Source organism: Galendromus occidentalis, unplaced genomic scaffold (assembly GCF_000255335.2).
Source record: "Galendromus occidentalis unplaced genomic scaffold, Mocc_1.1 scf7180000075936, whole genome shotgun sequence".
NCBI lineage: Eukaryota > Metazoa > Arthropoda > Arachnida > Mesostigmata > Phytoseiidae > Galendromus > Galendromus occidentalis.
The window spans coordinates 36840-48515 of record NW_003803926.1 but is presented as its reverse complement, the minus strand read 5'-3'; the positions used below and the strand labels follow the sequence as shown (position 1 = coordinate 48515).

Sequence of the window (11676 nt, the reverse complement as noted above, 5' to 3'; positions counted from 1 at the left end):
ATGAAGGACGAAATCACCTCACTAAAATCGATAGGAGTATGGAGACCAGCAGATCTACCTGCCGGACACAAGATCATAGGAAACAAATGGGTCTTCAAGCGCAAGAAAGACGCCTCCGGTAAGGTAGTTCGTCACAAAAGCAGGCTGGTCGTCCAAGGGTTTCTACAGCGAGAGAATCTCGACTTCTCCGAGGTATTCGCACCTGTCTCCCGATTCGATTCATGCAGAATGTTGTTGAACATTGCTGCCCAAGAGAAAGTCCGAGTCTTTCAGTTTGACGTTAAGACAGCGTTCCTGTATGGGAAGTGGGAAGTTAGACGAAGTGATCACACCCATCAGCCTGAAGGATTCTCCGATGGAACGAGCAAAAGTATTCGTCTTCTCAGATCTCTCTATGGCAGCGATTCTCAACCTGGGTTCCGCGGAACCCTAGGGTACCACGAGCCCCTGCTCGGCTGCTCAGACTTTTATCCATTTTATCGAATTGTAATGAATTTTCTAAGCTCTGATGCATGCGGGATACTTCATGCGATCGCGGTCGAAGGTTTTGAGGTGATTAAGGGGAAAATTTGGAAAGATAGAGTCCGAAACCAATAATAAGGGTTCCGCGGAACCGCACCAGGGTTCCGCAGGGCAAAGGTTGAGAACCCTTGCTCTATGGGCTTCGCCAAGCGCCCCGCTGTTTCTCCACGACAATAAATTATTAAGTCCGTCCTCTTAAAGCTTAATCTAACCCAAAGTAAATTCGATCCTCGCGTCTTCTACAATAACGAGAAGAGATTTTTGCTAGCACCATACGTGGACGATGGCCTTCTCCTCGGCCGGACAGAAGAAATAGTCAGAGAGTTTCTCGAAGGTCTCCGAAAGCATTTCGAGATAACTTCAGAGCCTGCTGATCTGTTCTTGGGTATACAGATTATTATAAATAAGGACCACAGCATAACCCTTTCCCAAGAACATTTCATCAAAGAACTGGTTGCTAAATTCAATGTACAAGATTTCAGACCACTCAAGGTTCCGCTCACGGGGGATTGCAACTCCCCCGATGATTCTGAGGAAATTGACTCCACTCAATATCGCCAGCTGTGCGGTTCGATAATGTACCTAAGTGTTGGAGTGCGTCCATATTACATATGCCGTATCCTATCTGTCCAGATTTCTGGAGAAGCCTACTGCCAAGTTATGGAAACTCGGATTCCGTGTGCTTCGGTACTTGAACAGTACTCGCATGTATGGCCTGTTATACAGACACGGCAACGAGACTAAATCCCAGTACTTCTCAGATGCGGATTGGGCCGGTGACCCAATGACTCGCAAGAGCATGAGTGGAATGCTTGCAATAGGATATGGCGGATCACCTGACTCATGGAGTTCAAGTCGGCAGAAAATCTGCGCCTTGTCATCAACCGAGTCCGAGCTCATTGCTAGCGTTGATGCCGTCAAACACGTTCTGTGGATGACTAGGTTCCTGACTGAACTCGGAATAGAACAGAAGCCCACTCTATTCATCGACAACCAGAGTACTATTAAGCTCGTCAACAACGATGAGATCTTTCATAAGAGAACTAAGCATATCGAAGTACGTAGCTATTTCATCAGAGAACTAGTGAAGGATGGAATCGTGAGTGTAGCATACACTCCATCCTCAGAACTGGAGGCGGATATATTCACTAAGTGCTTGAATACTACCCTGTTCTTGAAAGCCCAGAAGGAGTTAGTTTCCGTAAACTCCTCGGACGTATAAGAGGGTTTGACCATCTCTACATCGTAACCACCTTTATTTTCAAACTCTTATCTAATGCTTTTATAGTATTATGGCGAATCTTCGCCAACTGGGTATTCAAATACTCCCAGTTCTCGTGACGTCTCCAGAGAACATCTCCGGATCTCCTGCACTCCGGGTTACGGCATGACGATTGATCCTTGCCTGCAAACCAAAAAACTTCTTCGGGCTGATCCACACAGCCAAGGTTTAACGTCCCGGGTACTGTTATTCACATTGCTTCCGAGGACGGATCCATAGAGCAAATGTACCCAGGAGGATCAAGGCCGAGTACCTGCATATTCTTCCGGCAGCAGGGATCGAACCCACACCGCCTCCCGCGCGAGCGGCGTCGTTGCGGCTATGCACGTTTGCACGAGTAGTGACAAACGCGCTAACCACTCGACCACCCGTCGGTCATGGCCTGCAAACCAGCGTCAATTTTTTTTACCACGCACACTGGAAAGGGAGTTCTGAGAAGAATCAAATCCTCTATTGTTATTCCCAAGACGACTGGCACGCATGGTGTTGACTCACGTTGAAGTCGGACCTAGGGCTCTCCTCGAGAGTCTTTCGGGTGTTCGTACGGGCAACTACATAGAGCGGAATTCTGCTCACAATTGGCACAGATGATCACTCCATCAAACCAGTCCGCATCCAGGATAGTCTGAGTTCCCACACTCACTTGTACAGCCTTGACTGGAACTACTATTGTACGCGTATATCTCTCCCTAACTGAGGGATTCTCAGTGGTGCCAACAGCGTCCCTGCTCACTCCGCTCGCTACTGATGCAGCGTCTGACGAGACAGGTTGACGTTGGATGCTCCCTCGGCCGAAGCCAGTTCGCATCACTGGAATATCAGATTCACTTTCGAGACGCATGGTATGAATGCTTGCTATTTTCTCTACCATCCCTGCTATATACAGGTGAGGAACCGGGTTTAACCGGCTAAATGTTCCGTCTCCAGCCCTGATTGAATTCATCTCGGATTCTACATCAGGCCATTTTTCTGACAGATGATGATGCTGATACTCTGTTTCTATTTTGCCTCTCTGTCAAATGCTGATTACTCCGTACACAGCGACTGTGATACAGATTGTCGGCAGTCAAATTTATGCTGCACGATCACAGGAATGCCTAAGGGAGTATTTCCGTGTGTCTGCACAGACGACGAAACCAGCTGTAGAGGAGCGGCTGATACAGAAACTGTCTGTATCTCTCCAAACGGTGAGGCGACGGGAGGTTCGTCTATCTACGACGATTTTCGCCGGCATCATCCCATAACCACAACAAGCCGACCGACAACGGTGGCTCCGGAACCTGAGCCTAGCGAAAAGAGCAACAGGATATTTCTGGGACTGTTAGTTCTGTTTCTGATCACTACGATCATGTGTTCAACATTGAATATGTTTCTACTCTCTAGACTGAGACCTACCAGAAGTGACTATGACAGGATTCCAGATCCAGAGAGTCCTTATCAGGAAACTGTTGAACCCCTCATAAACGAGTAAAACCAGGAAAGAAATACAACGTAAAATTTATTCTCCAACTCAGACCTCTAGATCATACACGTCACTCGGACAAAACTTAGTGAAAAACTCGAGTTCGGACGGATTATGGATCTTGGGTCGTTCCGCTACTTTCCGTATGCGCACCTCCGCTTTGGCGGAAATGTCCGTCAGCGAAATAACACAATACTGATTCCTGAGCCTACATACATAACAGTCAGACAACTCAAAACACTTACTATCCCTCATGCTTGCCATGACAACTGGTTCACTTAAAACGGGTAAAGGGGTTGTGGTTGGGGCTAAAGGTTTCCCATTGTCAATCTTCCTAATCATTACTGGGAAACCATCTTCTTCCATAAGGTTGAAACTATCGTCTTGGTGCCTCCGTGTTAATTGTGAAGTCGATATCATCGACCACGGATTGGATGTCGATACGTCCTTTCGATGAGACAATAATCGAAGTGCGACGACTACTCCGATGAAAGTGAGCCAACAGAGCCCTAGAACAATCGCAACGATTTTTAAAATTGAACACAGCCCGTCGTATTTTCGGATCAGATAATGTGCTAACCCTTTTGACTGATCCGTATCCGAGCTAGTGAACTCCGGTGATATCTCCACAGGATCTATCCCCCTGAATGGTGGAGGTCGTGGAGGGACGTTTACAATCCTTCCAGATGGCTTTGGTATAAGCTCCGTGGATCCCGATGCTTGTGGAGACTCAACAACTGGGGCTAGTGGCAAGGCTGCGGCAGCAGCTTCAATGGCAGACTTGGTCTCTGCTTCCATGTTTGAAACTTGACGAGCCAAATCCTCGACCTTCCGTCGAAGATCCATTTGCTGTTCCTCCCAGAGACGGTAGGGCAGTAATATGGGGTCAGTATGGGCACTCGAGGTTGGTTTTACTTCAATAGGGGACACATCCCTGATTTCTTGATTGTCATCTTCCGATCCAGGGAGTGCAATGACCGTGTCACATGACTCGGTGAGATCAGAGGAACCCGGCATTCTGGGAAATGGGTGATGAAAGCTACGAACAATCATTGATTGATTCTAAATGAAAATACACCTGGTAATATCCTCACCTCGCTTGCGGATGGGGAACCGTGAATGGATTAGATGGGAGAATTAAACCACCACTCGAGACACGCTCGTCACAAAACTCGACGAATGAGCAGGTGCGCGCGCTCTTTTGTAGTCAAGATCGGTAGAGTTCAACGACCCCCCGGAAGTCGAAACTTCCGGCGCACCCCGCGGAATTCAGACTATCAGCTAAATTTCTTGTTTAGGCAAACAAATCGCTGTCAATTTCTATGGAGTATGGAAAAAGGGAGGGAATGATAGAAAAACTATTCATTCTTGACTAGTTTACAGTTTCCCAAACCCATAGAAGTAGGCCATCGTAGATTGACCATGCCAGTAATCAGCAACCCGCTAATCGCGGACGTATTCAAACGCATTCGATTGTGTCGAAAGCACATACTAGATAGTTTGTACAGACTAACCCTTTCTGACCGCATGTATCTAGTAGTATATAAGCTAGTTCAATAAAGGTCTTCAGTACTTGAGGAGAATTCCCGTTCGGGTTTACTTCACGTCTGTTGTGTTCATTCTACTGTGGTGATCATCGTTTGTGCTATCTCATCATTCGAAGCCTCGCTCAGAACTCTACGTCCAAGCTCGAAAAACCGTCCAAATATCCTTCAAGAATCAGAAGAGAGACTGAAAGGGACGGGACTCGGATTTGAAGCTCGACTACCCGGGAACATATTCAACGTCAGGGAACCGAAGATGGTCCCCATCGGGGGATTGCTATATGCTAACGATTTAGTTCTTATAGCACAGTCTTGGAAGGACATGCGAGTATTACTCAGAGAGACATCGGGGTTTGGAGTACAGATGGATCACCGATTCCACCCCGAAAAGAGTGCAATAGTCGAGTTTTCGGAATGTGCGGACTCGAGAGGGGTTTCAGAGGTGCAGGGACAAACACTACCGGTAGAGAAATACGAGTACCTGGGAATAACGCTCTGCAACTCGAAAAACTACCTGGAGGAACAGGAGAACATCTGGGAAGCGAGGGCGGAGGAAGTGCTGGGACAGATGCACGCGAAGTCCTTACGGCGCTTCAATAGGTTTATGGTGACAAAGATACAATGGAAGAGTACAGCTGTACCCGCCCTGATGTACGCGAATTCGGTCACAACTATGACCGCGAGACTGCGGAAGAGACTTGAAAACCTACAGCGGGGCGCTGGTAGATGGGCCTTAGGTGGGCCAAACTCGAACACAGTGGTAGAATTCATCGACGGGGAGCTGGGATGGTCCAGCTTCGAAGCGAGGGAGGCCAACAGCAAAATAACTCATCTCGCCAGAATCGGCGGGATGAGCAACACCAGATGCCCGGAGGCGATCTTGGCGATGCTTGAAATTACCAATATGCAAACCAAATTCCAGGATAGGAGATCGGAGCGGAGGGATAAACTCAACTGTCAGGAGCCCAGGTGATAGCCGACCAGGAATAGGCGGTTGAGCTTGGCGGCCTACAAGAAATATGTATAAGAATCAATACGAGCCAATAACGGCTCAGCTTGGCTAGACGGTTCGTCAGGTAAAACCACCTTAGACGGATACAAGGGTTTCAAATTTGCGAGAAGCACTATCGAGCACCTATACGATAACACGCAAGGCAGTCGCCTCCGTGCGAATGCGAGAGCAGGATGCTTACAGACCAGGAAATATCGGTCACGCTTCAATCAATACATTTATCCACTCCTGATTGAGTGGATTTTCTACCTAGATAAAATAATATAACAGTACGTATGCACATATGAGTTCCTTGGAAGACTTGAGGGGGGTTGGTTCGGGGCATGGAGACAGATCGCAGGTAGGGTCTGTTGAGCTCGTTCAGGGGCGGTACCTCGGGGCAGACGCTCGCGTGGTATTTTCCGCAGCGTCCAGACCATCTCTAACGGATACAGTTGTCTCCGGGGTCGTGGTAGCCCTCGGTTCGGCATGCCCTGTGGTGGAATCCATGCACCGCGAATTTTGTCCCCATGCGCCGGTTCGTTCTGTAGGGTCCTTTCCAGGCATCTTGGCTCATGGAAGCCGTCTCGAAGAACTCCCGCTCCACTTCGTCGAACTTATTCTCCCATATACCTTGGCAGTCTCGATAAACGTCGGTCTCGGGCAGATTGTGCTGCCTCGCCACGTCCTCAACGGGGGTTTTCGATTCTGTGGGAAAGTAGGCAAGTCGATTCCTGGACTTCGTATGCATCCCCAGGACTCTCTTGATGTAGAGCGCCTTGAGCTTGTTCAGGGACCCGAGGTTAGCGAGCGTCAGGTCCCTCAAGATAACCTCGGTTCCATAGGCAGCTACCGGTGCAATCTTGAGGTCAAAAAGTCTCATTGCCGTCCGAACCGACAATGTTCGAGGGTAAGCGACGGATCTCGACCACGGCCCGGCTGCATCGGTCCGATATATGCGACGTGAATTACTTTCCGTTGAAGTGCATAGTTATTCCGAGGTATCGGACCGTGTTCACGTATTGGAGTTCACGGCCTTCTATACCCCCTCTCCCTCCCTGAATTTCACCGCCATCGTCTTCGTCTCATTGAATGAGAGATCGAGGCTTTTTGAACCTGTGTTAAGCCTCGGAAGCGCTTGTTGGGTTAGGGAGCGACTGCTGCTGTAGAGGAACACCTCGTCGGCGTACAACAGCATCTTAATCAGGCTGTTAGACTTGAGGACGGCATGCCGTAAGTCCTTGAGCAGCACCGAGAAGAGCACTCGGCTCAACGAATCGCCCTGGGCGAGTCCTGTTGTTTGGTCGAAGGGCGTGTGTTCCGGAACTCCGTCGTCGATCGTGATTTTGTTCGCCTTCATCGTCGTGGATAGTAGGTTGAGTATGCGCGTCGGTACTCCCGCTTGGCACAGTATCTCCAAAACTCGATCCCGAGGTGCCGAGTCGAAGGCTGCTCTGTAGTCCACAGGGACAGCGTTGATGAACTGTCTGTGCTCCGATAGGGCAGTCCTCGAGTACGATCTTGCATGCCATTGTCGACGATCTATATCTTCTAAACCAGCATTTTTCGTTGGGTATGACGTTGAGTTTCTCCAGGAAATCGCTGTCGTGAGAATCTTGGATAGTTGTTTATACCCAGAGTTCTTCTTGGCGATGCCCCGCCATGCGTCGGGCTCGAACGTGTCACCCTCACTCTTCGGGATGACAGCCAGATGGATCCACGCCAGTTCTCCGGGATGGTTCCCGTCCTGATACACTCGGCGAGAAGCGCTCTCCAGCACGGGGTCATGAACAACGCGATCTTGAGATGTTCGTTCGCAATCAGATCAGGACCCGGGGCTTCCTAGGCTTTCAGCCTGATCGTCGTGTTGAGCACCTCCTCCGTGGTGAGGTCTGCTAATAAGATATCTCGCTCAACTGTGGTCTTTCTGTCCCAAACCGAACTGTACGCGTTGAGATCCTCCCTTGGAATCGGGTCCTTGGAGGCTAGTATTTGCCGGAAGTAGTCGATAAGAGCATCGTTCTCTACGGGGCACGCGGCGAGTTCTGTTCTCCTCAGCTATTTGTGGGGTGTCTCTCCCGCCTCCTCGAGCAGTGTGCGTTCTCTCATCTCCGGGAATCGGAATTTTTAGGTCTTGTACGCTCTTCTGCAGAGGACTTTGAGATGCGCGGCCAGTGCTCTCAACGCCGGGTACCGCGCTGCCAGTTGCGCCGCTGCGAGCAGTCCTCTCCGTGCTGTCCGACGTAGGTCGTCGAACCACGGTCTTCCCTTCCTTTCATGCCAGGGTTTCGTGCATGATTTTACACTTTCCGTCATGCGGCTCGCGTAGGTCTCAACGTCGATTTCGGTCGGTATTGGGAGAATTCCGCGTGACCTCGATAGGGGTTCTTCGACGTCGATTCTCCGAGATATGGGTCTTCGGCGAAGAGTGAGTTCGCTTATGCAGCGCAGCTGAATGTCAACACTCGATCGGTGGGTGTGAACTGAGGCTTGCTCCTCCCCTGAGCGCGTGGTTAGTTCCAAAGAAGCGAGCTAAGTTCTCCGGAAGGTTCGCGCCGAAAACATAAATTATCGATTGTCCTCTCGCGCATGTGAATGTCGATTGCTGGAGATCGTCGAGTGTTCTACAGCCGAAATCTGCCAAGGTGTCGAGGAAGGCGACCGTCCTTGGGGCCTCGGGTTGATCGAAATTTGAGTTGAAGTCGCCTCCGATTATAAGAGGTCCTTCGGTCTGGAGTGACCGAATCGCTCTGGAAAGGTTGTCAATGAGGTGTATCGTGGACTCGACTTTCGAGAGTCTCACGAAGGCAGCGATGATGGCGAGCTTTTCGTTCTTCACAACTATCATATTTTCCTCGAGTAATTCGAGTGACAGACCTCCTACTCTATGATAGTAGCATGGACACGCCCCCTGTAGGGCGGCCTGCCCCACTCTGCTTTGTTGCGAGAGAGTGATAGGAGCGCAGAATCATGCGCGATCCATGCGGATTCATGCGCTGTTCATGCGGACATTATGCGCCATTCAAGCGCGAGTAAGACGCGAGCCTAGGGACGGATATGAAAAAACAACAGACAGCGTCAAACAAGAGTCGAGATACAAAGGGATGAATCTGTTTCTTCAAGTGCTAAATTGTTGAGTCATTGATCTTGATTGCAAGCGATAACGATGTACTCCTTCAAATGGGCCGCGGTCAGGCCGTTTCGGTTCTCACGAAATAGGCTTTTGAAAACAGAGAAGCTCCGTTCGACATCGCATGACACGATGGGCGCGAACTTGAACTTAGGGACTTGCTCTACACTCAATGCTGAAGCGATCGGCGACTCCTCCAGACGTAAGCTGCCCTCGAGTACGCCCTGTATTTGTCTCAACGACTCTAAGCCGGTGTTACGACTCAATACGAACTCCAATTTCTGTTTTACCGGATACAGTTTCTGGCGACGCGTGAAGTTGATCATCGCCTCGAAATCTCTAACATGCTGGAGGGATTCTTGTAGGGACGCGCCGCTGGTCTCAAGCAAAGTGATTGTTCTCGGAACGAAGTGCAAATTCGCAGATATCAGAATCAAGTCTTGCCGCAGCGAGTCTAAGCGGTACAAATCTTGAGCTTCACCTATCGCTGCCGCGTCCGTGGAGTCTAGATCATTGACGAAGCTCCTGATGGCTTCGAAATGCTCAGCATGGTAGAGCGCTGCGTTGATCCAAGAGCCCCAGCGTGTAAGGATGGGTTTGGGAGGCAAGGGGACTCCGATGAGAACCGCGCGGAAGGCTTCCACGCGTGATGGAGCCTTGAGTAAAATCTTCTTCACCGAAGATATCAGTCGATCCACATTCGGGAAGATTGTCCGTGCTTGCTCGGCTACACGGTGTATCGCATGAGCTAAGCAGGTCACGTGGATCATGTTCGGGAACAAGACCTTGAGGCTATTCGCAGCGGCGACCATGTATGGGGCAGCGTCAGTTACAAAAACGAGAACCCGCTCGTGTTGCACGTCATTCGGCCACAGGTCCTCCACACTCTTGTAGAACACTCTCGCGACGGTGTGGGCATTGGTTCTCTCTACGATTTCACAGTTGAGCAGATACGGACGGCCGGCAGCCTCTTTGTTCAAGGCGCCGATTACGACGTGGGCGATGCTTCTCCCCATGAAGTCAACGGTCTCACCGATCGAAATCCAAATGCTCGACTGGCCAATGCTTTCTCGAATCGTCTGCATCTTTCGCTGGTAAATTTCGTGCACGTAAAACTTCCTGAGAGTCGATTCGTTCGGGATGATTCTGCTCGTGCTGGCTTCCAGGAAATTTCTGAGGGTCGGGTTCTCGAGCTTGTGGAGTGGAATATCTGCAGCCAGGAAGGCGCCACAGAGATCCATCGGGAACGATGGTAAATCGGGCGAACAAGCGGCAGCCTCCAGCCGCGATTCCTCTTCTTGTCTCCTCCTCAATAGAACCACTGACTTCTGGTGCGAGCTTGTTGCAGCATGTTGGGTTAAATTGAAGCGTCGGGCGTTCGGGAAGGTCTTCGAGCAAGCTTTGCAAATGAGCGTCGTCTCGTTGCACGAGAAAACGTCGTCTCCGAACTCCCGGACAAGCTCCGATAATTCGAGCTTTGGTTTCGGCATGCTTCGGTATTGATCGGTCGCGTGGATCACAGTCAGAGAGCAGATCAACTTCACCTCAGAGAGTTCTGGGAATGAATGATCGACGCTGCTTCTGCATGCGGCAATGTCGTAGTCGAACTCTGCTCATTCCTGATAAAGGTGTCCAACTCGCGCACATCGCTCTTGATCGAGATGCGATGATACATCGTGGAGTCGAAGTGGTAGAAGTTTGGAGGTGTCATGGGTACAGATTTTCCGAAGCATGCAAAGGGATTCAAGGATATGCGGATGTTCGAGAAATTCCACGGAGCCCCGCTTCAATGCGCGAACTTCCGTGTAGAATGCGGAGAATGACGGGAAAAAACGTATGTCCGTAAAAAATATGAGAATACGGTCAAATATGGAGGAGTATATGCAAGTTATACGGATATAGGCGAATACATGCGGATATATGCGAATACATGCGAATACATGCGGATATATGCGAATATAAGCGAATATATGCGAATACATGCGAATATATGCGAATATATGCGAATATATGCGAATATATGCGAATATATGCGAATATATGCGAATGTATGCGGATATATGCGGATATATGCGAATATATGCGAATATATGCGGATATATGCGGATATATGCAGTATGCGTTTGTATGAAAATGCATAGAAATCCGGGCCCTAGTGATAGGCATAGAAGTCGACCGTGTAGAAAGGGGATAGGGACCAGGTTTCCGTCAGAATAATTATGTCAAGTTCCTCCAGATTTCGAGAGTCGAGTAGTGCCAGAGTGTTGGCTCCCTCGAAGTTCAATGTGATTATTGTGAGTTTCGTGTCGGCGGGCGTCCTCCGCTCGGACGTCGGCGTGAAGGATCCCGACTCCGGCTGCGCGATTCCTGAGAGCGATCTGACCGGGAGACTCTGCGCCCGGAGTTCTTTCCCCGTATACTGTCGTGTCATGATGTTCGGATCCGGTTTGCAATGGTCGAGAGCATCTCCCGAAAATGGTGGTCGGAGAGCTCCGGTTGAGATTTTCTTCTATGCGATCCCTGTCTGGGAGTCGCTGACGTGCCGCTCTTTCCTTGGCGACGTCGTCGCCTCCCGTTATATCCTAAGCGGGCGAAAGAGTTCTCAGCGCGGTCGATGGTGTGTCCGCCAAACGATACCCTTTCAGCGGCTCTGGATTTTTTCTGGCTGGGTATCGTGTCTCACGATGTTCGCTCGATCACGGCCGCCGTTGGAGTTTCTGCCTGGGGTCTTCTAAAGCGTCTCAT

The 11676-nt window shown here is 49.9% G+C and overlaps 1 protein-coding gene across 1 annotated transcript; it reads right to left on the bottom strand.

Moving 5' to 3' along the window:
• Nucleotides 1–8939: 8939 nt before the first annotated feature.
• Nucleotides 8940–10421, bottom strand: LOC100897181 (uncharacterized). The gene has a single exon (XM_003738382.1). The coding sequence runs from the start codon at nt 10419–10421 to the stop codon at nt 8940–8942; it is 1482 nt and encodes a 493-aa protein (XP_003738430.1).
• Between the last annotated feature and the right edge of the window lie 1255 nt (nt 10422–11676).